At 39.1% G+C, this 25,835-nt stretch overlaps 1 protein-coding gene across 3 annotated transcripts in view; it reads right to left on the bottom strand.

The window, feature by feature from the left end:
- Nucleotides 1–227: 227 nt before the first annotated feature.
- MMAA (metabolism of cobalamin associated A) overlaps nt 228–25,835 on the bottom strand; it is a 49,463-nt gene continuing 23,855 nt past the window's right edge. For 2 of the 3 annotated variants that reach the window (XM_042983832.1, XM_042983831.1), the window contains 6 exons: nt 11,121–11,624; nt 8,804–8,926; nt 5,612–5,782; nt 3,119–3,204; nt 2,148–2,297; nt 228–1,112 (listed from right to left, as the gene is read on the bottom strand). In XM_042983832.1, the coding sequence (XP_042839766.1) occupies nt 822–1,112; nt 2,148–2,297; nt 3,119–3,204; nt 5,612–5,782; nt 8,804–8,926; nt 11,121–11,565 (1,266 nt within the window). In that variant the 5' untranslated portion in view covers nt 11,566–11,624 and the 3' untranslated portion in view covers nt 228–821. Of the gene's footprint in view, nt 1,113–2,147; nt 2,298–3,118; nt 3,205–5,611; nt 5,783–8,803; nt 8,927–11,120; nt 11,625–25,752; nt 25,778–25,835 lie in introns of those variants that run through there. The other variant, XM_015541918.2, reaches the window with a different exon arrangement.

Below are 25,835 nucleotides of genomic sequence, written 5' to 3' on the forward strand. Positions count from 1 at the left end.
CACAGGTCTAGACAAATAGACTTTACAACTGTGCTCACTGGGGACCTGGGTGGCTCAGTTGGTTGAGTGTCTGACTTCGGCTCAGGTCATGATCTTGCAGTTTGTGAGTTCGAGCCTCATGTCGGGCTCTGTGCTGACAGCTCAGAGCCTGGAGCCTGCTTCACATTCTGTGTCTCCCTCTCTCTCTCTCTCTCTCTGCCCCTCCCTGACTCACACTCTGTCTCTCTCTCTCTCTCTCTCTCAGAAATAAACATTAATAAAAAATAATTAAAAAAAAAAACTGTTCACATCACTACACAGTCCAAATGTTTTGTTACTGGTGTACACAGCCATTTCAGAAATTGCTAGAATACTCCAGTACACTCCGGCACCAGTCATTATTTTCAGCTCTTGGAAATCCACCATGTATGATTCTAGCCTGAAGTAAGAATTCAGAAATGTGGTCACTCTTGCTTACATTTTCTCTGGAAACTCAGCGAATATGGAATCAAAGAAATCAAAGAAGGTACATGACCTTCTTTTGTTCTCCTCAGCTTTCTCTGCTTATGACTGATGAGAAGAAACTATCCTACCAGCTGCCATGGCAGCGTACGAGAATAGAAAGAAATGGAAATCAGTAACATACAACAGGTACCTTACAAATACGGCCGACTGCCTGACCTTTGCCAGCCATATCTAACATTCTTTGACTTTTCAAGCATAGTTCACAAATGGGGCCAAGGGCACCACAAAAGAATTGCTGAAAATACAGGCATATAAGTGACCTTTAATATTAAAATGCTTTATGAAATGTCATATAAAATCATTATATAGGATACATTTCACAAGTCTCTGCTTTTAAAAGTTTTCAACAACACATCTGCGGCTAGTCCTGGGGACAGGGCTCCACTGAGAACCTTTTTTTCCAGAAGAGGAATCTGCTCCCGGACTGCGGGATGGGTCCTGAAATGGTCTAACACACTTTCCTGAATGAGATTCCACATCCAAACTTTCTGCTGCTTCTGTCGTTTGGCAGTCAGCTCCCCACTGGCGAGCATGAGGTCCTGGAATTCTTTCATTTTATCCCACATTTCAGTGATCCCCTCTCCACTTCTGGCAGAAATACGAATTACCTATTAAAAAGGGAAGAACCCAAAACCGTTTTACTTAAAATGATAGAAAACATTTTCACGGGGAGCCTGGTTTCCTGCCAATTAAGTCTTAAAGTGTATGAAAACAGGCAAGTGAAACGGAGACATTTTATCACTGTGTTGAAGTGAATATACTGAGAAACAGACTGAGGTCACTTACTAGGATTACTAAACACATGCAGAAGCAAGACACTGATTCAAGGTCAAAATCTTTAGCCCAGGGTCTATTCTGGTCAATTGTTAGGATTGCTCAGATGGTCTTCAGGGGCAACACAGACAAAATGAGAGAGGGTCACGAGGATGAGAAGGGCAGGGCTGGGTGGGTTTCCCTGAGGCCTGAGTGCTAGACCATGAAACTCAGTTGAGAAAATAGCCCCATAACCTCCCTTTGTCAGAGTTCCCTGATTCAGCAGGTGCCAAGAGCTGAGCATCCAGCACCTGCATGTACAACGCAGACAACGTGACCAGGGAGACCGGGAGCTGATGGGAAGACAGGTTGTGGCTGTTCTCACTGTATTGACTGTAGCTTATTCTTTAATAATATAGTGTCCTCCTGCAGATAAAGCTGCCCACATCAATATTACTGTACCATTTATTACAGAATTTGTCTTTTTTTTTCCTTATTGAAAATAGCACCCAACAAGCATAATGGGAAGGGAAGCTATCACATCAAAAGCCTCTTCTCTCCTACTCAAACTCTAATAAAGATAATCAAATCACTAATTGCTCCATAATCTTAAGAATGGTTCCTTTCAGAATGGATTTGCTATCACTTCCAAATGGCTCAAGTCAAGCATTAAGCAATCTAATCTATCCCCTCACATCTAGTTTTTGACATCTAGTGGTTGAAGGATTAGATTTAAAATCATGACTACACACTCTGGCTTTGTCATAATTTTAAAATTGTAATCTCACATACAAGCAAAGATTGATTATCTGTCTAGCTGGGGACTTGCATCCTCTCTTCTAATGTGCACGATCCACTCGGTGAAAATGCAGAAAGGAAGGCAAGCTAACCTTTGGTCTCCAGACCTCTGAACGCCTGTGGAGTAATTTCAGTGCGCTCACGTACTCTGCTTGCATCCTTCGAGCTGGCACGATCAAGTCTCCATCAGATTTAGTTACAGCTACCAGATCTGCCATCTCAATGATGCCTCTTTTGATACCCTAAAGTGAAAAAGACAGTGATGTATCAGAAATACTTCATTTGATTATAGCCAAAAATGGGACAACAGTCAATTGAGAGTCACGCACTTTATGAACTAACTTTTCCTCTACATCTTCCTAAACCCTGGGTTCCAGGAATTACAATCACTCAACAGAAATTACTCAGAAGCACCAGCTGTTGGGATTACAGAAGTCATCTACAATGTCTCTTCCAAGTTTAGAGACTAACATGCTAAGATACATTCACGATTAGAGTAAATATGTCATTAAGACACAACATGAATGAGTGGCAGGAGACAATTCACACTGACTCATGATGGGTTCCCTTTCTCATGAGCTAACACTGCAGGATGCAAAATCATCCGTCATTAAGTGCTTAAAAAGAGAAGACACCTATCGCTAACATCTGCATTTCCATAAACAAAGTCTTTGAAGTTTTCCTTAATGTTTGTAATTTTTTCTCCAATTTACATTTGAAGAAAAATAACCTGATAGCAAACAGTGCCTCAGTCTCTGTACGACAAACACCCACACAACAGTAGTCTCTTTTGGCTAGAGCTGTCCACGTATTCCATTCACTCCCGTGTTGCGGGTGGAAAAATCTAAGTTGTATGGTTAGCTCGAGGTCATAAACTCTATTACTATAAATTGAGAAAAAACATAGAGAATCTGTCTTTGACTCAGGTACTGTAGCCAATATGAATACTGTTTCTTTCCCTACATTAACAGCAACTTAATTTACAGAAACACAACACCGGATATTTGTACTTTCAGAGATGTATACTTTGTGTTTAGGGAGAAAAAAAAGTCAATATAATTACCTGCAATTCATCTCCTCCCGCTGGTGGCAGTAGTAAAACAAACATGTCAACCATATCAGCAACAGCAAACTCCGACTGACCCACACCTGCAATTGTAAATCACAACTATATGCTAAAATATTCATAGTAATTTGCTTTCTCAACTACCTTGACCACCATTCCCGTTCCACTTCATTCACTTGTACCCACGATCACACACTCAGCCTGATCCCACTTTAAACACCCCACCTCTCGAGAATTTATTAAATGCACTGCTTTCCTATGAGCAAACTGTGACCTTCCCAGCTCTCCCCTTCGCTTATTCCCATTAGCCTTAGTCTTGGCTGAATGGAGAACATCGAGATGTCCATTCTCTCCTCCCCCCTTGCAACTCTTTCCTGGCTTCCCTCTCAGCGGTAAGCAGCTTGAGCAATGTGGCTCTAACCCTAGATCATGCCTGTCAAGATGTTCAGCTTTCTTGCCTTCTCAACTTCCTGTGAGCCCCACAACCCCCCACCCATGGATCAGTCCAACCACCCGTGTTCTCTCCTCCGTAAGCGTGCCGGAGAAATGGCTCGAGAACAGGCACCACAGCAGGATCATGGTGTCTAACATCTGCTACCTCCTCCTCACTGCCTGGTAAAAGCAATGCCCCCAAACGCCCTCAGTCAGCTGCCTTCCCATTTCTCACAGTGGCTATTACAGTTACTGTGCCATAATCTCCCCGCATGATGATGACCATGACTCCTACGTGGCGGTGAAATAAAGGCAAGAACCCCCTCGGCTTTTCCCTCTCCACCCTCTGCAGATCAGCGGGCCCGAACACCAGCTCTGCTCACTGCCTCCTCTCCAGTCGCAGTATAAGAAGTACTGGCTGAAGGTTACCCTCTCTTTCCTTCCCACTTCCTCTGTGCCCTTGCCCTTGCTTTATCTTTAACTTCCTTAGTCTACAGGCTCTTGTCCCCCAACACCTGACAGGAATTGTGCTCATGTCTTTGTCATCTGAAAGCCAAACAAACAGGAAAAAAATAAGACAAAAACTCACAACCTACTCCAATTATCACCATATTTCTCATTTCTCTTTATACCTAAGTGTCTAGAAAAAAAAATCAACATGTGCTCACTGGTCTTCACTTCATTACTTCACATTAATTTCAATCCACTTAAATCTGACTTCCACATCACCTGCTCCACTGAAACTCCTCTCGAAATTCTGTCCGTTGGGGTGGCAGAGACTTCTGGTTGTCCATTCCATATTTATTCTCCCTATTTCCTTATCCCAATGTTGTCAGAAGCATCGATGTACCAGGCGAAAGCCCACAGTCACCTGAACCCATTTCAGCTAGAGATGATTAATTAGTGAAAGCCAAAGTCACTAGATGGGGCTTTCAGGAAAGTTCTTGAAAGGGAGCTGACCCAGCTAGGAGGGGCCCACCCCTTCCCCTCACCTTCCTTCCCCCTACCTAGAAGGTAGATGTGACAGTTCAAGCTTCATCAGCTGTCTTTTAACCATGAGCAACCCTGAGGATGGGAACTAAGTGCTAAGAATGGAGAGCAGAGACAGAAACCCGGGACACCAAGGCCACTGTACAATGACCAGGCCTGCTTGGGACTGCCTGCCTCCAGGTTTCTTCCGTTCACAAAAAATAAACCACTCTCTGTTTGAGTCACAGTTATTTCGAGTCTCTGGGACAAGCAGTCAAATGCAACTTCCAGGTCACGCACTTGGTTCTTATGGTCCTCTACCTTGATTCCCCTACTACCGCATGGGCAACTCTTCCCCCATCCACCCTTAGATGGTGGAGTTTCTAGTCTCCAGCCCCATCTCTCTTCATGCCCGGCCTCCACACTCTATGCGCTAAATCTCCTGAGCAAACTGCAGTTCTCTAAATGGGCCATGTCCTCTCATTCTCTTTATTTCATTTTATTTAACTTCAATTCCTCCTTCAGCATGGAGTTTAACTGTCACCTCCTCCTGGAAGTCTTCCATGATCCCTCAAACCCAAGTCAGACTGTGTCACAAACATTTATCACTCAGTAATAGTGGATTGTCTCTCCAGAGGAAGGTGAATTTCTTGGGGTTTCCATTTCAGTATTTTTCACTGGGTACAACTATGTGCTAGGGATATAAAGATGAAGTAAAACATGGCCCTGTATTAAAAAGGTACCCAGCTACATGAATTTTCTGAGCGAATATTGAAGACATGTGAAATGTGCTTTAAACAAAATAGGTGTTATGTTAAAATATCGTTTCCAATGCTTACAGTTCTCGTCTGGTACTTACAACATACCACCCCTGTGTAACAGTTCTCCAGACACGTGGCTTTTCTTTAAAGGTAAGGATGATAGCCCATATTCTCATATCTCCTATAGAATCCAAGATACAGTACCTCGTATTTAATGACACCTTTAGTAAATATATGCTCAATGAACAAAATGGTATTAGCTGTCACTCATCTTTATATAGCATTTGTTATAGTACTTCATTGTTATGAAACAGAAAATCATACTCACCTACGGTTTCAATAAGAATGATGTCATATCCCCCTCCTTCGCACAACAGAATGGCTTCATTTGTGGTCCTTGTCACACCTCCTAAAGTCCCTCTAGTAGGAGATGGCCTGATGTATGCATTCATATCTCTTGATAACTCAGTCATTCGGGTTTTATCACCTAAGAGTGATCCTAAAACACACATTTACATTTTATAATCATGGAACACCTATAGGGGCCAATTATCAATCAGCCAATTCCCAGGGGAAGTGCCTTATGACATTTCTCCCAAGATCTCAAAATCATTTCATATAATTGAGCTTTAGCGCCACACAGCGTGTATGATGTCAAGTTAACACCTCAAGCCCCTCAAAATTTATAACGGCTTTCCATTGGCTAGAGGTTCAAATCTAGATTCTTCAGTCTAACACTAAAGGCCCTCACAATGCAGCCCTACCTTACCTGTCCAATTTCAGCTTCCACTGCCCCCAAATCAATCTTCCAATTCCAGCCAAGACAGCTTCTTTACTGTCCTTTTAACATTGTTGTCTTTATGGTTTGCAACTGGAGATGATTATGACCCCAGAGGAAATCTGGCAATGTCTGAAGATATTTTTACTTGTCACAACGGGGGGCAGGACGCTACCGGCATCTGGTGGGTAGAGGCCAAGGATACTGCTAAGCATCGTTCAGTGTCCCACACCAAGACTGTCATTAGTGCCAGTGCTTTAATATAAGTTCCTTGCCCATGGAACCACGTCTTACATTTTCTGTAATGACTGCCGGTTCCCAGTAGGCAATTAATTTAATACCTATGGTACAGAATGAATGATGTTCCAAGGTTTACTACAGTATTTTGGTAAACGTCACTACCTGCGAATTCTAAAAGACTAAAATAAAAGCCTTGGAACTGTTGAAATTCCCTTTAACTTTTACTTTCCTCTAGCCATATAACAACATTGGAGGTGTAGTGCTGTTCTAACCCTAATTTCAATTTTCACTCTGCCTAAGAGCTAACTTCTCCACATAAAGTTGATGCTAAACATTGAGAAGTTCCTTAAAGATATGATCTCTCCACTCATGACTCCAGTTTAGAGTTCCCATAGGTTCTAATTCTCGAGCACATGCCTACCATGCATCTCAACTACCTTATTTACTTTTTTCTAAAAATATTTAGCTGTTTTTCTAAAACTTTTTCCTAAAATAATTTTCTACATGAAATCATCTCTGGATAAGTCAACAATCTGCCAAAGCTATACTTTAAATTATTATCCTATAGATCTTAACACACTGAACTAAACATTATGAAATTACTCTCCCATATAATTGTCTTAGCCAGTGAGTCCAAAACTGTCACTTGCAGACCCTAAGGGAAATCTCAAAGCTACTGCTGGAATCTGTGAATCCAAAACACAACAAGGTTGACTACAGGCCAAAAAAGGAATGCTTCTCAACCTTAGCATCATGCTACTTTCAAATGCACAGTCCTATAGCAATATTAAAGTAGAAATGTAAACTTATAGTGTCCTGTTTATCCCCATGTATTTTTTTCTTTCAAAGTCTATATATGTATTTTTTTTTTCTTACCTGAGAAAGGGACGTTCATTTTTAGTTTAAGAATTAAGAACCACATAGCTATGCAACTTTAATCAGACTATCTTGTCACCATACCTGCTATCACTATCTCAAGCTATGGTTTTGTTTTGCTACTGCAAGTACTCTAGAATACTACAAAGGAAAAGAGAAAAAAAGATCTCTCACCTATATGAAAATGAGAGCCACCATAAAAAAAATTATTTGTTCTGGGGCACTTGGGTGACTCAGTCGGTTAAGTGCTGACTTTGGCTCAGGTTCTGATCTCGCAGTTCTTGAGTTCAAGCCCCACATCAGGCTCACCGCTGTCAGCACAGAGCCTGCTTTGGATCCTCTGTCCCCCCTCTCTGCCCCTGCCCTGCTTGAGCTCCCGCTCTCAAAAATAAATAAACACTAAAGAAAAAAAATTCTTTGTTCAAATACTTACCTTTACCAAAGTTCTTAGACTGAAAATAAGGTAATATACTGATATGGATTTAATCTTGAACGTTGTAAATACAATTTTATTTTATGGTTAACATTTTTATTTTAGTCAATCAAAAACCGTGCATACTCTCAGCTAAAGTTCTCAATGGGTGGTGACAGGAATTGTCGTCCACCTTTCTACTGACCTAAAGCCCCTAAAATATGATGATATCATCTCTATTTTTTAGCGTTAAATGCACTGTATGCAAACCAAACATTTCCACAAAGTGCCCTGTATTCCCTCCCCCCGCCACAACACACATTACATTGTAATGGCCTGTGTGTACGTGTCTGTTTCCCTCGTAAGATACGGAGCTCCGTAGGCCAGGGGACTGTGTCTCATTCACCATTACATAACGTGGTACCTTCCTTGTACAATGCCTGGCCTATAGCAGACATTCAAACACCTGTGAAATGAATAACTGCAATGTGAGAAGCCTAAATCATAAAGAGGGATAAGGGAAGAAAAACCTTCCTATTTATATAGCATGCTTTATGTTTTCCTTAAATGATCCTTTGGGGAAACTAAGTTTATTCATTGTATCTCTGATGAGCTGTGAGTAAACTCGGATGACTGTGTGACCCTGAATCAGTAATTGCTGAGCACTGTACATGACATACCATGCTAAGTGCTGTAGGGACAACAGCGGTATATTACATGGACCCCCTAAGAGCTTTCTGTTGAACCGAACATGTAATATTAACAGGTGACAAATTGTAAAGAGCAATAAGATTTTCTTTTAAGCTTAAGAGATGTTACAACAATATAAGAAAAAAGGCAATGAACAGACGGACCCATTTTCTGAACTGCATAGGGGCTGATGCTGCCAGGAGGAAACAACAGGAGGGAAGTGGGGGCCTAGCCGCAGGTGTGATAGAGGGTTCAAATTTGCTTTTGATGATCTTCAACTTCTGGCACCTGTTTTCCTAGTTCTCTAAGTAGCCAGGCTACTCCTGGACTACCCACAAGCCAAGGAGCCTAATACCCCAAACTACCTCCCTCAATCTCCACCTTGCCCCTAGGACTCCCTTCTTTCAGTGAGACCAAACTCCGCTAGAGGTTAGAAGTCACCTGACTGCAAATTCCCACTAAATTATAACAGAGAGCCCCACGAGCCCCTGCTTTGCAGTTTAAAAAGAATCAGCAATACTCACCACCACTGGTACAAGAAGAAGGGTCCACAGCTAGCACGGATAATTTGTGCCCTCTCTCAGTAAGCATTTTTCCAAAATATTCTATGAAGGTTGATTTTCCAGCACCAGGGGGCCCAGACAATCCTACAGTAGAGAGAATCCTTCTAATTTAAGAAATGAAATCAGCCCTATGATAAGTTCTATTCAAATAGATTACCTTCTATTTCTCCTAATTTATTAAAACTCCTATTAATGTATTTCACATTTCCTAAATGAAACAAAACACTATTTATCTAGTTCCTGAGTAATATAGAGGAAGAAAACAATCCTGAGCTCCATATGTTCACCAAATTCACTTTATAAGATTATAAAATAGGATATGCCTTTTTACCGTAACGCAGATCTTTCTGGACAGACTTTATTGCCTCTGTCGTTAATGTGCTACATTCCCTCAACATCTGCCCACCTCTCATCATGACCAGTCATTATTCCACCTACCCCAGGGCTGTACTTTTATGTTCCCAGTGGAAAAACAACTCACTACTCTAGAAATTCCCAGTGACTGAGAAAATAATTTTCTATTTATGAAGGATAATTTGTTTCATCCCACCCATAACTCAAAATATATCCTATCAACTGGATCCAGGAAAAATTAATTTGTCTGAAGAGAGGCAGAAAACTCCCCTGCTTGGAGAGTTCACAGAGCATGCAGATAAGACCACACAGTCTGCAGCCAGGTGGCCAGTTCCAGTTCTAGCTCCACCTCTTCTGAGCTGTGTAATCTTGGTGAAGTTACTTAACCATTCTGTGCCTTTTTCCTCTGCAATAAAATGCATATGATAGCACCTATCTCTTCAGGTTGTTGTCAAGAATTAGATGTTAATGTTTGCAATGTTTCGAACAGCATATGGCATAAAGGAAGAGATATATGTGTTATGCTCACAAAGTATATAAAACTTAAGCATTTAATTGTAATTATATTCAAAAGTATGTGTACGTCATATGGTATGCTTGGCTCCTTACTGAAGTTTTCAGGGCAGGTCTCTGTCTTAAACATCGGTACGGGTGCTGAATCTGTTACTCGTATTTATGATGGTAATAAAATAACTACCACAGAGACACAGGTTTATCTGGCCTCATAAGACCAAGATAAAAGAACCAGAATAGCAATGAAAATTTATGAGTTATTAGTTATGTGTGAGTTGCTGGTTAACTCTAGATATTTCTGGGAACTTCTGTCTTCAAATATCTTTAGGTGTATCAAGTAAACACTTTGTTATAGCTGGAATTTCTCTTTCGGAGTCTGCTATTTTGTCTGCAATACGTAAAGATTATTAACACCCAACGTAGTACTGTCAAAATGAGGGTTCCTTCAGTGATGGCAGAATAGGATGTGTGAACAACGCAGACCAATACAAATGTTGGTTGGTGAACTCTTTTTGAAATTATCTTTAAAATTCATACCGTTACCATAAAAATTAGGAGGCTTTAATCCCATATCATCAATAAACTGAGATGTAAGTCTAACGCAATGCTAGTCAACTTTTAAGTGTATTTTAAGTGTATTTATTCAATTTCTGCACTTTGTTCACCATTTCTAGTTCTTTTTGGTAGGAAAGTTGGTTGGAATCACCTATTTTGCCATCATGAAAAGCTCTCACTCCACCCAAACACATCTACGTTGTTTTATAATGCGCAATTAAAAAATATATATAACAAGCTTATTTACAACTATGGAATCTAGTCAACTGTTCAAGAAATCGAGTGAACATCTAATAGTTTAGATAGCAAATGAATACGGTCCCTCCTTTAAAATACATTTTGGCATTGAGTTGGCTGTGCTTAGAGCCAAGCAACTGCCAGAAACTTTAACAAAAAGTACCTGAAAGAGGTTTGTCCATAGAAACTAATGAAACACCCGAGAAGTAGAATTTTGAAATGTGATAAGAATAATTACAGTTGATAGAAACACAAAACCAAGTCATTTACTTTAGACTATCAAGCAGAAGGACTACCAAGAGAGAGGAGTAAACCTGTAAAAGTTCCTCATATGCATATTCTATCCTGGGAGCCACAGCATGATTCTTGCCAAAATAGAAATCTTATATTATTCTCTTAAAATACAGAGCCTTGGTTCAAATGACCATGACAGTTTTCCACCCCCCAACATAATAAGACTAATATTTGCAAAGAAAAGGCATTTAAAATCCAGCCCAAAATTCTGAAAAGGAAAAAAGAATTCCCATTAGATTGAAAACTATTTAGACCTATTTCAAAAGAGACAAAATGTAGAAAAATATTTACTAAACAGACCATAAAGGGAAAAAAAAAGACTGACCCACTCGAAATGCTAGTGGTTTTCCTTTATTTATTTGTTCTTGTTCTTTGTGGTAGACTAATACTTTCTGAAGAAGCACCTGGGCTAACTCTTTTTTCCTCTTGTGGGTTGATTCTATAAGAGTTATGGCCTCTGCTAAGCAGGCCCTGTGCCCTTGGATTAAACCGGTATAAAGTTTATCCACAAATCTTTGTTCTTTATCAGAAAGTTCTTCCGTGTGTTCCTTTAAAGTTGTTTGTACACATAATTTTCTCTTTAAACCATTTGACAGCAGCATCCATTTTGTACAATGGAGTCCAGGAGAATTAAATGGCTGAGCACAAGGGACTCCTGATCCGCGATGACTACTTGAGTGAAAGATGAAGTGGTAACGTCGAAAAGGTGTTCTTAAAAGGCCTTTTAGGAAATGCCGGTGAGGGTGTTGTAGTAGCATGGGAATATTCATTTTGTTTGTAACTGCAGAAAACACTGGATGTTTTTCGGCTCAATGTGATTTGTGATTCCCTAGAAGAAGAAAACATATTTTTGCCAGTTCAGTGTACAATTAAGATTCTGAAGTTAGTAAAACTGCAAGCTTAGTGGTTTCTCTATATTCTAAAACACACATAATCAGGCTTCTTGGCAGTACAAATAGGTGAAAGTTTCTTACCAAACACGAGAGAAGATCCCCCCACCCTTGCCTACAGTTAACAACCAGAGTAGCCCTAAATTATGGAGTTACTGTTCTACTGTGAAATACAATGTACATTAAAATTTTCTTCGAAACAAAAAATATACAAAAAACCCTGTAGGGTAGAAATTCTATGCCATGTTTATTTTCTTCTGTTTACAGACCTTACAACTTCCTCAGATCAAATATACCCTATTTTGAAACTCATTCAAAAGGTTTAAAAAAATCCCTCTGATGCTGGCCTTTTACTCTTTCTCTACAAAAAAAAAAAAAAAAAAGTGCTTAGTAGTGAAGGCACTTGAGGCCTAAGTTTAGATAAATGTATGTATTCAATAGGCTCACCCTAGTATATATTCAAAGAATGGCCTAACATAAGCATACCATCATCACCACCACCACCGCCACTGGGGCCTTCATGTGAAATGAACTGTGAGGTTTGTATGGTAACTAGATCAGCCTATCTCAAACCATGGCCAGGGGTGCCTGGGTGGCTCAGTCGGTTGAGCATCCAACTTTGGCTCAGGTCATGATCTCATAGCTCATGAGTTCGAGCCCCGTATCAGGCTCTGTGCTGACAGCTTGGAGCCTGGAGCCTGCTTCAGATTCTGTGTCTTCCTCTCTCTGCCCCTAACCCACTCGCATTCTGTCTCTGTCTCTCTGGAAAATAAACATTTAAAAAAGAGGATTTTTTTAAAAACCATGGCCAGAACCGCCTGGCACTTACTAAAACTGAATACTCCCAGCCCCAGTGAATCAGAATCTCTGTAGAGAAATAAGCACACTGAAGTTTGAACCACTATGGAATTAGATGAGGATGCTTTAACTCAGATTTACTGATACTCTCCACTCCAAACTGTATTCGACAACGAAAGCTGACATAGTACATGGAGGGTCAAGAAAATACAGAGGTGTTAGCTTTTATTATTATTTATTAAATCAACAGCATTAGCTTTTATTATTATTATACCAATTTATAAAACTTTGGTTACGAGTTAGGTCACAGACCTAGCTTCCAGTGGCAAACTACAATTTACATACAAATGATACATATGGCCTACCAAATTCGGGTTTATGATTATTTGAAAATTTTGGTTTTCAGTTCCTCGTAGCAGAATGAAATAAATTACTTGATTGCTCCAAAGTGCCTCTCTAAATTGTATTTCAAGACCAATCAGCATGAAATCAATTTTACTAAATAACATTCTAATAGGAGAAAGAAGACATTTTAAATATTTTTTATTGTTAGAACTGTAACTGCTCATCATTTTTTCTATTTTGGGGGAAATATGACTTCTATTTGTACAAAATTAGTCTTCTTCTAAAAGGACAGTTTATGGAAAACTGTGTAAAAAATGGTTCTAAAAAAACAATTTAAAACATCCACTACCACCCTTCACACAAACATACAAAAAAGATATATAAAACAAAAAAGTTCAGAGGGGGATCTATTTTGGAAGCTCACTGTAAGCACACTTCTCAACAATACCTCCACCATTACCACAGACTGGAAGCTCACAGGAAAGAAATGTATTTTTATTCGACCACTATTTTCTAAGTGTATGCTACTTTTCAGGTCCCAGGCTAGGTTTAAGAATGATAGTGATGATAATGTTATTGTTGGGTGATGACAATGACATTTTACCATGTTCCAGTCATTTTATCCTGACCTGCTGTATTCGTTTCCTAGGGCTGCTGTAACAAATAACCACAACCTGGGTGGCTTAAAACAACAGAAATGTATTCTCTAACTGTTCCAGAGGCTGGAAGTCAGAGATCAAAGTGTTAGCAGGCCTGCACTCCCTCTGAAGGCTCTAGGGGAAGACGGTTCCCTGCCCCTCCCAGTGGCCCCTGGTGTCCCTTGGCTCATGGATGCACAATTGAGGTCTCTGCCTCGGGCTTCATTTGGCCTTCTCTTCATGTCTGTCCTCGGTGTGGAGATTTGTCTCTGAATTGGGCCCACTCAGATAATCAAAGATGATCTCATCACAAGATCACTAACTTAATGTCATCTGCAAAACCCTTTTTTCCAAATAAAAGTCACATTCACAAGTTCCAGGGATTAGGACATGGATTTCTTTTTGAAGGTCACCATTCAACCCATTACACCTTCTTAGGTGGACTGTCAGTCTCATTATCTTACCCTAAATGACATAATCTCAGCACTTCAAAAGTCCACAGAATAAATAACACCATGTCCAAAAAAATCTGCCCTCAACAAGTATAAAAAGATGGAGATCATACTGTGCATATTTTCAGACCACAACGCTATGAAACTCGAAATCAACCACAAGAAAAACTTTGGAAAGGTAACAAATACTTGGAGACTAAAGAACATCCTTATAAAGAATGAATGGGCCAACCAAGAAGTTAAAGAGAAAATTAAAAAGTACATGGAAGTCAATGAAAATAATAACACCACAACCCAAAACCTCTGGGACGCAGCAAAGGCGGTCATGAGAGGAAAGTATATAGCAATCCAGGCCTTCCTAAAGAAGGAAGAAAGGTCTCAGATACACAACCTAACCTTACACCTTAAAGAGCTGGGAAAAGAACAGCAAATAAAACCCAAAACCAGCAGAAGACAGGAAATAATAAAGATTAGAGCAGAAATCAATGCTATTGAAACCAAACCAAAATAAAACAAAAACAGTAGAACAGATAATGAAACCAGGAGCTGGTTCTTTGAAGGAATTAACAAAATTGATAAACCACTAGCCAGCTTGGTCAAAAAGAAAAAGGAGAGGACCCAAATAAATAAAATCAAGAATGAAAGAGGAGAGATCACAACCAACACAGCAGAAATAAAAAGAATAATAAGAGAATATTATGAGCAATTACATGCCAACAAAATGGGCAATCTGGAAGAAATGGACAAATTCCTAGAAACATATACGCTACCAAAACTGAAACAGGAAGAAATAGAAAATTTGAACAGACCCATAACCAGTAAGGAAATCGAATTAGTAATCAAAAATCTGCCAAAAAACAAGAATCCAGGACCAGATGGCTTTCCAGGGGAATTCTACCAAACATTTAAGGAAGAGTTAACACCTATTCTCTTGAAGCTATTCCAAAAAACAGAAATGGAAGGAAAACTTCCAAACTCTTTCTATGAAGCCAGCATTACCTTGATTCCAAAGCCAGACAAAGGATCCACTAAAAAGGAGAATTATAGACCAATTTCCCTGATGAACATGGATGCAAAAATCCTCAACAAAATATTAATTGGCCAGCTGGATCCAGCAATACATTAAAAAAAATTATTTACCACAACCAAGTGGGATTTATACCTGGGATGCAGGGCTGGTTCAATATCTGCAAAAACAATCAATGTGACTCATCATATCAATAAAAGAAAGGACAAGAACCATATGATCCTCTCACTAGATGCAGAGAAAGCATTTGACAAAATACAACATCCTTTCTTGATAAAACCCTCCAGAAAGTAGGGATAGAAGTATCATAGCTTGATATCATAAAAGCCATGTACAAAAGACCCCAATACTGATATCATCCTCAATGGGGAAAAACTGAGAGCTTTCCCCCTAAGGTCAGGCGCAAGACAGGCATGTCCACTCTCACCACTGTTATTCAACATAGTATTGGAAGTCTTAGCCTCAGCAATCAGACAACACAAAGAAATAAAAGGCATCCAAATCGGCCAGGAGGAGGTCAAACTTTCACTCTTCGCAGATGACAAGATACTCAATATGGAAAACCCAAAAGATTCTGCCCCAAAACTGCTAGAACTGATTCATGAATTCAGCAAAACTGCAGGATATAAAATCAATGCACAAAAATTGGGTGCATTCCTATACACCAACAATGAAGCAACAGAAAGAGAAATCAAAGAATCAATCCCATTTACAATTGCACCAAAAACCATAAAATACCTAGGAATAAATCTAACCAAAGAGGTGAAAAATCTATACACTGAAAACTATAGAAAGCTTATGAAAGAAATTGAAGAAGACACAAAAAAATGGAAAAAAGATTCCATGCTCCTAGATAGGAAGAACAAATATTATGAAAATGTCGATACTACTCAAAGCAATCTACATATTCAATGCAAAACCTATCAAAATAACACCAGCATTCTTCACAGAGCTAGAACAAATAATCCTAAAATTTGTATGGAACCAGAAAAGACCCCGAATAGCCAAAGCAATCTTAAAGAAGAAAGCCAAAGCAGGAGGCCTCACAATCCTGGACTTCAAGCTGTATTACAAAGCTGTAATCATCAAGACAGTATGGTACTGGCACAAGAACAGACGCTCAGATCAATGGAACAGAATAAAGAACCCAGAAATGGACCCATAAACGTATGGCCACCTAATCTGTGACAAAGCAGGAAAGAATATTCAGTGGAATAAAGACAGTCTCTTCAGCAAGTGGTGCTGGGAACACTGGACAGCAACATGCAGAAAAATGAACCTGGACCACTTTCTTACACCATACACAAAAATAAACCCAAAATGGATGAAAGACCTCAATGTAAGACAGGAAGCCATCAAAATCCTCGAGAAGAAAGCAGGCAAAAACTTCTTTGATCTTGGTTGCAGCAACTTCTTACTCAACACATCTCCAGAGGCAAGGGAAACAAAAGCAAAAATGAACTATTGGGACCTCATCAAAGTAAAAAGCTTCTGCACAGCGAAGGAAACAATCAGCAAAACTAAAAGGCAACCGACAGAATGGGAGAAGATATTTGCAAATGACATATCAGATAAAGGGTTAGTATCCAAAATCTATAAAGAACTTTTTAAACTCAACACCCAAAAACAAATAATCCAGTGAAGAAATGGGCAAAAGGCATGAATAGACATTTCTCCAAAGAAGACATCCAGATGGCCAACTGACACATGAAAAAATGCTCAACATCACTCATCATCAGGGAAATACAAATCAAAACCACAATGAGATACTATCTCACACCTGTCAGAATGGCTAACATTAACAACTCAGGCAACAACAGATTTTGGCGAGGATGCGGAGAAAGAGGATCTCTTTGCACTGCTGATGGGAATGCAAACTGGTGCAGCCACTCTGGAAAACAGTATAGAGGTTCCTCAAAAAAACTAATAATAGAACTACCCTACGACCCAGCAATTGCACTACTAGGCATTTATCCAAGGGATACAGATATGCTGTTTTGAAGGGACACATGCACTCCAATGTTTATAGCAGTGCTATCAACAATAGCCAAAGTATGGAGCTCAAATGTCCATGAATGGATGAATGGATAAACAAGTGGCATATATATATATATACACACACACACACACACACACACACACACACACACACACACACACAATGGAGTATTACTCAGCAATCAAAAAGAATGAAATCTTGCCATTCGCAACTACATGGATGAAACTAGAGGGTACTTTGCTAAGCGAAATTAGAGAAAGACAAATATCATATGACTTCACTCACATGAAGACTTTAAGACAGAGGACAGATGAACGTAGGGGAAGGGAAACAAAAATAATATAAAAACAGGGAGGTGGACAAAACAGAAGAGACTCTTAAATATGGAGAACAAACAGAGGGGTTACTGGAGGGATTATGGGAGGGGGGATGGGCTAAATGGGTAAGGGGCATTAAGGAATCTACCCCTGAAATCACTGTTGCACTATAAGCTAACTAACTTAGATGTAAATTAAATAAATAAAAAATAAAAAAATAATAATAACACCATGTCCAAAAAAAAAACAAAAAAAAAAACCATGAAGGGCTGTGGGAACAGAGAAAATTATAGAAACTAACTTTCCTTGGGGAGTAGAAGGTTCAAGTCATGGAGGGGTCAATGTCAGGGCTAAGTCTGAAAGGATTACAAAAAAAACAAAAACAAAAACAAAAACTGAAGGACGAGACAGGCTTTCCAGGCTGATGACTTAATGTACAGAGTCACAAATGGAAATTGGTCTCTTCCCTGCCATCAGAGAAGATTGAACAAGTCAGTGAGGCAGAAGCCTAGTCTATATATGGAACTAGTGTAGGAGATGAAGCTGGACCAGGATGTAAACCGAGGCTAAGGAGCTATATTTTGCCTTGTTGGCAGTGGAGACACAACAGTGATCTATACAAAGGTTAGTGACACCATCAGCTCTGGTTTTTAGGAGATAACACCGGGAATGGTGGTAAGAAGAGTAATTAGACCCTGGTAACATAAAGCCCAGTTTAGGAAACCCTAGCAAAGACCCAAAAGAGATGATGAGGACCTGGACTTAGGCAAGGCATTAAGGGAAAGACAAGTCAGATTCAAGACCTTATTGTCCACACTAGAATCCTCAAAGCTCACTACAGAGGTTGGCAAGTTGCAGTTGCTGAAAAACAAACAAACAAAAAAAGGCTGCCGATCTGAACTCATTTCATTTCCCACCTGCCTGTCACTCAAGAGCTTATAATCCATTTTCAAATACTCCATTTCACTTTATTTCCCCAATTCTATGATGACATTTATTATTATTATTATTATTTATTCTCACTTAACAAGGGAAGGAAAACAAGAGTGAGTTAGGTAACTAAATTAGTCATAACCAATGGGCGGGCCAGGATTCAAACTCAGGTCTTTTGACTCTCTGTGGCATTTTTTCTTAATAAATTATTTTGGGATAAAGGAGAAGTCTTTTGACTAAAAGGTATTAGTAACCCTGCCCCTCCCGAAGCAAGTAAAAAGCATTTTTTAAAAGTATGCAGTGACAGTGGCAGCATTCGGAAGAGCCAAAGCGCAGAGAAGAGGAAATGCTGACCAGGATACAGAACATTCTTACTACCAATCCTAGTCCTATCTATCCTCCCATAGGAGAGATGCTGTCTATAGAGTCTAAGAGAAAATTATAACTATTTAAAATATTCCCTTTAATTAACAAATCTTACCATGACTGATTCATTATCCAACAAAGCTATGCTCAAAAAAGAGAAAGTAATATGTTGAGAGACAGAGAAAGAAGATTATAAAGCACTCATTCAAGAAACACTTGAGCGTTTACCATGTGTCATGCAATAGTCTAGGGGATATAATGATCAAAACAGAACAAAGTTCTTGCCCTCATAAAGCTAACATCCTAGTAAAACAGATAATAGACATATAAATAAGGAGGCCAGTGTGGCTAGACATTAATAAGAGGGGAAATATAGGAGAGAAGGCCAAAGAGGGACATACAACTATAGATAGGACTGGAGGAACTCTGAGAAGGGAAGCGATAGGACAAAGGAGAACCTGATGTGACTTCTGTTTTAAAAGGATCTGATGGGGATGCAAGAACAGAAATGGGAAGGCCAGCAAAGAGATCAATGCAATAACCAGATGAGAAATGATGAGGACAGGAACCAGGTGGGGATAGTGTTAAATCAGGATTCTGGATGAATTCTAAAGGACCTGTTAATGAATGAGATATAGGATGGGACAGAAAGATAGCAGTCAAGGATGAGGCACAGATCTTACCCTGAGACACAGCAAAGATGGAGTTGCCCTTTTATGAACTGAGAAGACTGCAGGAAGTCAGGTTTTGGGTAAGATTAGGCGTGTTTAGTTTCTGATACGTTAAGTTTAAGATGCCTACTAAATATCCAAGTGGCATCCTGGGTAGGCAGTTGTGTTACTAGTCTCAGGAAGGGGTCAGAGCTGAAGTGTAAATTTGAGAATCATTAAGTGTTTAGGTGTGATTTAAATCCATGAGCCCAAAGGGGATTACCAAAAGTGTGACTGGAAACAAGGAGGTGTTACACCATTTTTCATAGAATTTTACATACAAACACACATACAGAGAAATACATATGTCAAAACATTAACTTCATCTATAAATGAGTGGTATTATAGTGCTTATATGTTGTTTTTTGGTTAATCATATTTTTCTGATTTTTTAAAAGAAGCATATGTTACTGTTGTAGGCAGAAGCTCCCCGCCCCCCGCAAGAGATGTCCTTGTCTTAATCCCTGGAACCTGTGAATATGTTACCTTACATGGCAAAGCGGAATTAAAGTTGCAGATGAAATTAAGGTTGCTAATCAGCTGACTTTAAGATAAAATGATTATCCTGGATAATCCAGGTGGACCCAATATAATCACCAAAGTCCTTTAAAATGAAAGAGGGAGGTGGAACAGCAAAATAATGTCACGTGAGGAGGACTCAGCCCACCCTTGCTGAACCTCTAGGATGGAACAAAGATGCCTTGATTCTAGCCCCATAAAACCTAAGTCAGACTTTTAACCTACAGGACTCTAAGATGAATAATTCGTGTTGTTTTAAGCTATGAAGTTTGTAGTTATTTGTTATAGCAGCAAAAGAAAACTAATACAGTTGCTATAGTAAAAAAAAAAAAACCGTTTTAAAGATAAAACACAGAATTTGTATACTTTTAATAAGAAATGTCTAGTAACTATTCATGATTTAATTTTTACTTTGTCTGTATCTGTAATCTGTAACTTGCTTCCTTCTGCACTGAGATTTCATAATGTGAGAATCAAACCTGATGAGTCCTTAATTTAAAGTTACTATGACCAACAGCATTACATTCAATGTATATTTATATGTCAATTTCTCAATTAAACATAAAATTAACATATATACTCAAAAACCTAGTAAAAAGAATTATTTATGAGGTGAAAAAAGTGATAGTCATATTTTAGCTATGCTTCTGTGCACAGGTTCTATCAGAATTCTCATATTAAGATATGAGGTTCAACATAATATTAAGATATGAAGTTCAACTCTGAAATAATGTGATATACGTGGGCTACTAACCATTTTTGAGGACGGCAGCTTTAAAAAACAAACGCAAAAATTCTATATGCTATAATAAAAATTCTGTGGAATGCTAATTAAATTAGCAGAATGCTTATCTTCCACATTTCTGCTTGACAAACTCCTACTCAGTTCAAACATACCTCTTCTAGGACACATCTTCCCCCACCTTTCCCAGGCAGTCACCTGTTCTATCTGCAAAGCTCCACAACGTTTTATTCATCTTTTCTGATTTATCTATTTACAGATCTCTCCCCACCAATTCTCATCCCTCAGCCCAGCCAATGATTGTCCCAGAGAAGAGACAGTGTCTTATTCTGTTTCCTCGGAATCCAGCACAATGCCAGGCATATAGTAATCGGTTAATTTTTTTAAGGTTCCTGAGTGGACTCTCTACTTATGTTAATCTAATATACTTGAAAGGAAAGTGTGAGTACCTCCTTAACCTGTGTGATCTAAAAACATTCTACCTTCTAAGTTCCCTGTTTTGAATCAAGGCACCTTTGACATCTAACTAATCTTCCAAAACAGAAAGATAAATTTGTAAGGAATCAAAACCCAGTAACAAGAGTTTACTAGATGAAAATATGTCCACTTCTAATGATGCAAACAAACAGTATTCCCTAAATAAATGAGATGAAACTAAAAACTGTCTAATAAATAGTAATATACGTTGCTCTAACATTTAGAATAGTTATTTCTTATAATAATTTAATCAAAGTCTTTTTCAGAAAATCCAGACCAACTATCTGACAAGCTTATGGTTTACACTGCAGAGTTTATCACAATTTGGGATTATGAAGTTCTCTGTCCTTTGATGCCAATACAGATCTCAAATGGCTTTTAAGTGACAAGAATCAGGAAAAAGATGATATCCTTTTCCCCCATTCTTTTGCGAAAACCAAAGAGCTACCCAGATGTATATAATTCAAGGTTTTTACACCTTCAAATCTCTGGGGGCTGATTTTCTTGCTGCCCCCAAACCTTCTGGACCATGTGAATAGCAGAGCAGCAGCTGTTACCTTTCACTGAGCGTTTATCATGTGTGAGACATTCCTGTATACATTTCCTCAGCTAAGCCTCACAATAGCAGACAAGATTCTATTTTATAGGTGAAGCTCAGTAAAGTTACACTGATTGACTTAAGGCCTCACAACTAATGGCAGAACTTGGGAAAAACTATGGATTTGAAAAATCACATCTATGGGGCACCTGGGTGGCTTGGTCGGTTAAGTGTCCCAATCCTGATCTTGAATCAAAGGTCATGATCTCTCGGTTCGTGGGTTGGAGACCTGTGTCAGGCTCTGCGCTGATGGTGATGGTGTGGAGCCTGCTTGGGATTCTGTTTCTCCTTCTCTCTGCCCCTCCCCTGCTTGTGCTTGCTCTCTCTCTCTCTCTCTCTCTCTCTCTCTCGATAAACTTAAAAACATAAAAATAACAATAAAAAAATCCAGATCCATATGAAGACAGGTGGTGTCATGTCACATCAAGAGAACACCAAAAAACCCTTTACATTTAAATACAGAATGATTATGGCAGGCTGTTTATCTTCATTTTGTTTTTTTTTTTTCTTTTTGCTTAAGCCATAATGAAAAATTAGTTTACATCTTCTGTACAAACCTTACCAGTAGGAGATCCCAATAGTATACTAGGTGATAGAATAAGCCAAATTTATACAAGTTTTAAATGTTTTTCACTCCACAAATAACTCACACCTGATAACTCAGTGTATAACATACTTAAACCCATTAATTTAATGAATCAACCAGATTTTGAAGAAGTCCATAATTTCTTTTAAAGCCAGTGTAATTCAGCCTTGTCTGAACAACCCTCCACCATTATAATATGTCACCTACAGAACAGACTAAGCCTCTAGAGTAGCAAAATTATGGAGGTAGGGAAAAAGACTTCCCATCTGCACATGTAACTAAGCATCTTCTCCTGCTTTCTTAAGGAAAGAAATTTTAAAACTTGGCCAATAATCAAATTAAACTGTTTCAATGAATTTTCATGATTCCTGAGAATCTTGGAGGTCTCATCCTACAATTTTAAGCTGTGTACTACCAAAATACAAGATAAATTTTGCAGCATTTACAACATTCAGTGAGATCTCTCAAAGCACTGCCATTTGTAATAAACCAGAATGTCAATTTGTTAATATACAGTGAAAAACACCAAGTGGGCAAAAATACTAAAATGAGTTGGTAAGTGAACCCCCTCTCAAGCAAAAGGTTCACGTGGACAGCAACATTTTAAGAATCACATTTGTTTTCCTCCAATACTTCTTTTATATCCATTCCCTCTACACCACCCTCATTCCCACCCTTACTATAATGGCTTTCAAGCTTTGATCACGGTCCATGGGAAGAAACACACTTACATCAGGCAACAAATAGGAATATAGCTGAAACAAAAGTTTCATAAAACATTTCTTACTGCTAATTCACGTGATACACTCTAATGTTACCTTTTCTATTCTGTTTTCTTTTAATGCAGATTACAACCTACCACAGGTACAACCTTACGCCTGAAAAACGCTCATCTACTATGACCATATTACCACTTATCATCATAATATGTAAGTCTATTATACTCCTCTGTTTAAAATACTTAAAAAGTTCCCTCTGCCTTATCTGTAAAAAAAATAAATAAAAAGTTTTCCTGGGATTCAGCCATTCATTTATTCAGCAACTATTTATTGAGAACCTACTATATGCCAGGCACTGTGCTATACATTGGTATATGGGTCCAACACAGCTTCTGACACCATAAAGTTTATAATCCAGCTAAGACAGTTATTACATAAATAATAATAACACTCTTTATGAGTGCTCTTATCTACCTCTCCAACTTAATTCATTCCCCTCCTCCACTTTTACCACATGGCTATAACTATTCTGATCTGCATGCAGGTCCCAGAAAAACCACTCTTAAACATCTTGGCCATTGTCCATGATGTTCCTTCTGATTGGAATCCCTTCTCTCTTTTAATCATCTCACAAATTCCTCTTCAGCCTTCAAAAATCAACCCAAGTGTCTCCTCTATAAACAGTTCTCTGCCCCTTTCCATGCCCTTTCAGTTGTCACTCATATCTCTTGTCATCCTACGCAGGCTACATCCCTCAATTATAATGCTGGTCACATTGTTAAGTTGTTAGTCTTGCCTAGACTATGAGTTATCTTTGTACCCACAGCATATTTTATTGCTCACAGAATAAAAGAATGTGTACTAGAATTTTGTATGGGTCAATAACTCCATTATGCTGATTACTCAATTAATCAATGTTTGAAAACATACATTTTGCTAGATTTTACAGTAAATATATATTTATTTAAGGATTCTCTTTTTAAGGTCTTATTTCAATATATGGATGTTTTCCTTCATTAAACATTTGCTCAGCAGCAGCCAGTCTGACTTGGGATATTTGTCTTGAAATTGATCCAATGAATATTCTCAATTTCAATAACTACCCTGGCAAGAAAAAGCATACAGGATTTCCAAAATCAATACCTTAGGTCAGTGTCTGCAGCAAAGCACAGTTCATACAGGCAATGCAGTGTTACACCATGTGTTTCCATTTCTCAAGGGTAATCATTTTTGATTAGAAGATAAACTGTCAGGTGCCATTAATCTGTTTACCATCTCCCACCATCCCCCACAGAAGGTTTTACATTCTCCTTTTCAAATAATCTCAGGAAATTTTGGTAGAGCAGAATGACTTTTTAAACAAGCAACTTTTAAATAGGTCATTGTTATATAAGAGTAATACCGAACACATACGGAACTCATGCAGGAAATACTCTAAGGTTCCCTGTCCACTATACCTTTTATCACATTTCCAGTTACGACTCACATTTCCCAATTTCCACTTTTAGGTTTCAATCTGTTTGGGAAAGTCTATTTTTTAAAATTTCATCACCATTAAACGTTTTCATTCACCCCGATTGCTATCACCCAAGTTCAAATCCAAAATGGTCTTGGGGAGCCCTATGTACATCTATGTATGAGGGACCCACATGTCCTCATACATGACTATATGAGGCAACAGTCAGCTAACAGGCAAATGTTTCAAGCAGTCGCCAGTCCTTCCCATGCCAAATATAGGTTTTCTTTAGTCTTCAAATATCTCAAGATGATATTTACATTTCTTATGGTTACATAACTTTTAGCATTTGTTTTGCCTCTAACAGAACACAGCCCTAAAAATAACTGAATTGTTCCCTTTTTAAAATTCTTACTACCTTGAGCACAAAACAATATTGTTTACTAATAAAAGAATATTTGGGGGGGAGCCTGGGTGGCTCAGTTAGTTAAGCATCCGACTCTTGATTTCGGCTCAAGTCATGATCTCATGGTTCCTGAGGTCAAGCCCCAGTCAGGCTCTGCACGGACAATGAAGAGCCTGCTTGGGATTCTCTCTCTCCCTCACTAATAAACTGAAATAAAATAAAATAAAATAATACTTTGTGGACATTGCAGATGACCCAAAATGATTTAGTGTCTTCACAGGCCTCCAAGAAAGTTGATTTCCTACCAACTTGGAAGAGCTATAATGATCAGTTTTCCTATGTATATGTACTAGGGCACAACTCTTAAGAAAGATAATAAAAAAATTTATCATGACATTTTTGCTTAGGTGGTCTTTCATTTGCTAATAAGAAATATAAATTATTTGAATACAGTATGTCTGCTAGAAGAGACTTAGCCCATGCCTTTCCAGAGTACTTGACAAAGTCTAGGTACTCTGACTTTCAGTGTGAACCTACTTTACATCCTAGATTATATTCCATACAAGTTTTAATTTCACTCTTTGATTGTAGCTACACTGGACTATCGTGCCTTTTCCCTCTCCATTCTTTGGTTAACCATTCACCAAGTTTGTCATCGGCAAGGAACCAGCAACCTCACCAAAATTTCCTTACTGTGGCACAACAGTAAGCTCACAAACCTGACTAAAATGATGTAAATTTTAAAATATTGTTTTACAGCGCGACCCTTCCCTTTGAACCAAACTTGCCGACGCCTGCCTGTCAGCACATACCCCGCATTCCCAATATAGCCCAATCCAACAATATTCTCCTTTTCCCTCCCCCACCCCAAATCCTCCAGGAGGCGCCCCCGACGCTGGGGTTGGCCCCCACCGGCGGCCGGAGGCCAGAGCCCAGCTATGGCTCCAGACGCCTCGCGCAACCCCCACCCCGCACTCACCCTCCCGAAGCCACGGAAGTGCGGCTCTGCCCCACCCCTTCCGCCAGGCACGGTTCGCCCCGCCCCGCGCTGGCCGCGACGCG

The sequence above is a fragment of the Panthera tigris genome, chromosome B1 (genome assembly GCF_018350195.1).
Source record: "Panthera tigris isolate Pti1 chromosome B1, P.tigris_Pti1_mat1.1, whole genome shotgun sequence".
Lineage (NCBI taxonomy): Eukaryota > Metazoa > Chordata > Mammalia > Carnivora > Felidae > Panthera > Panthera tigris.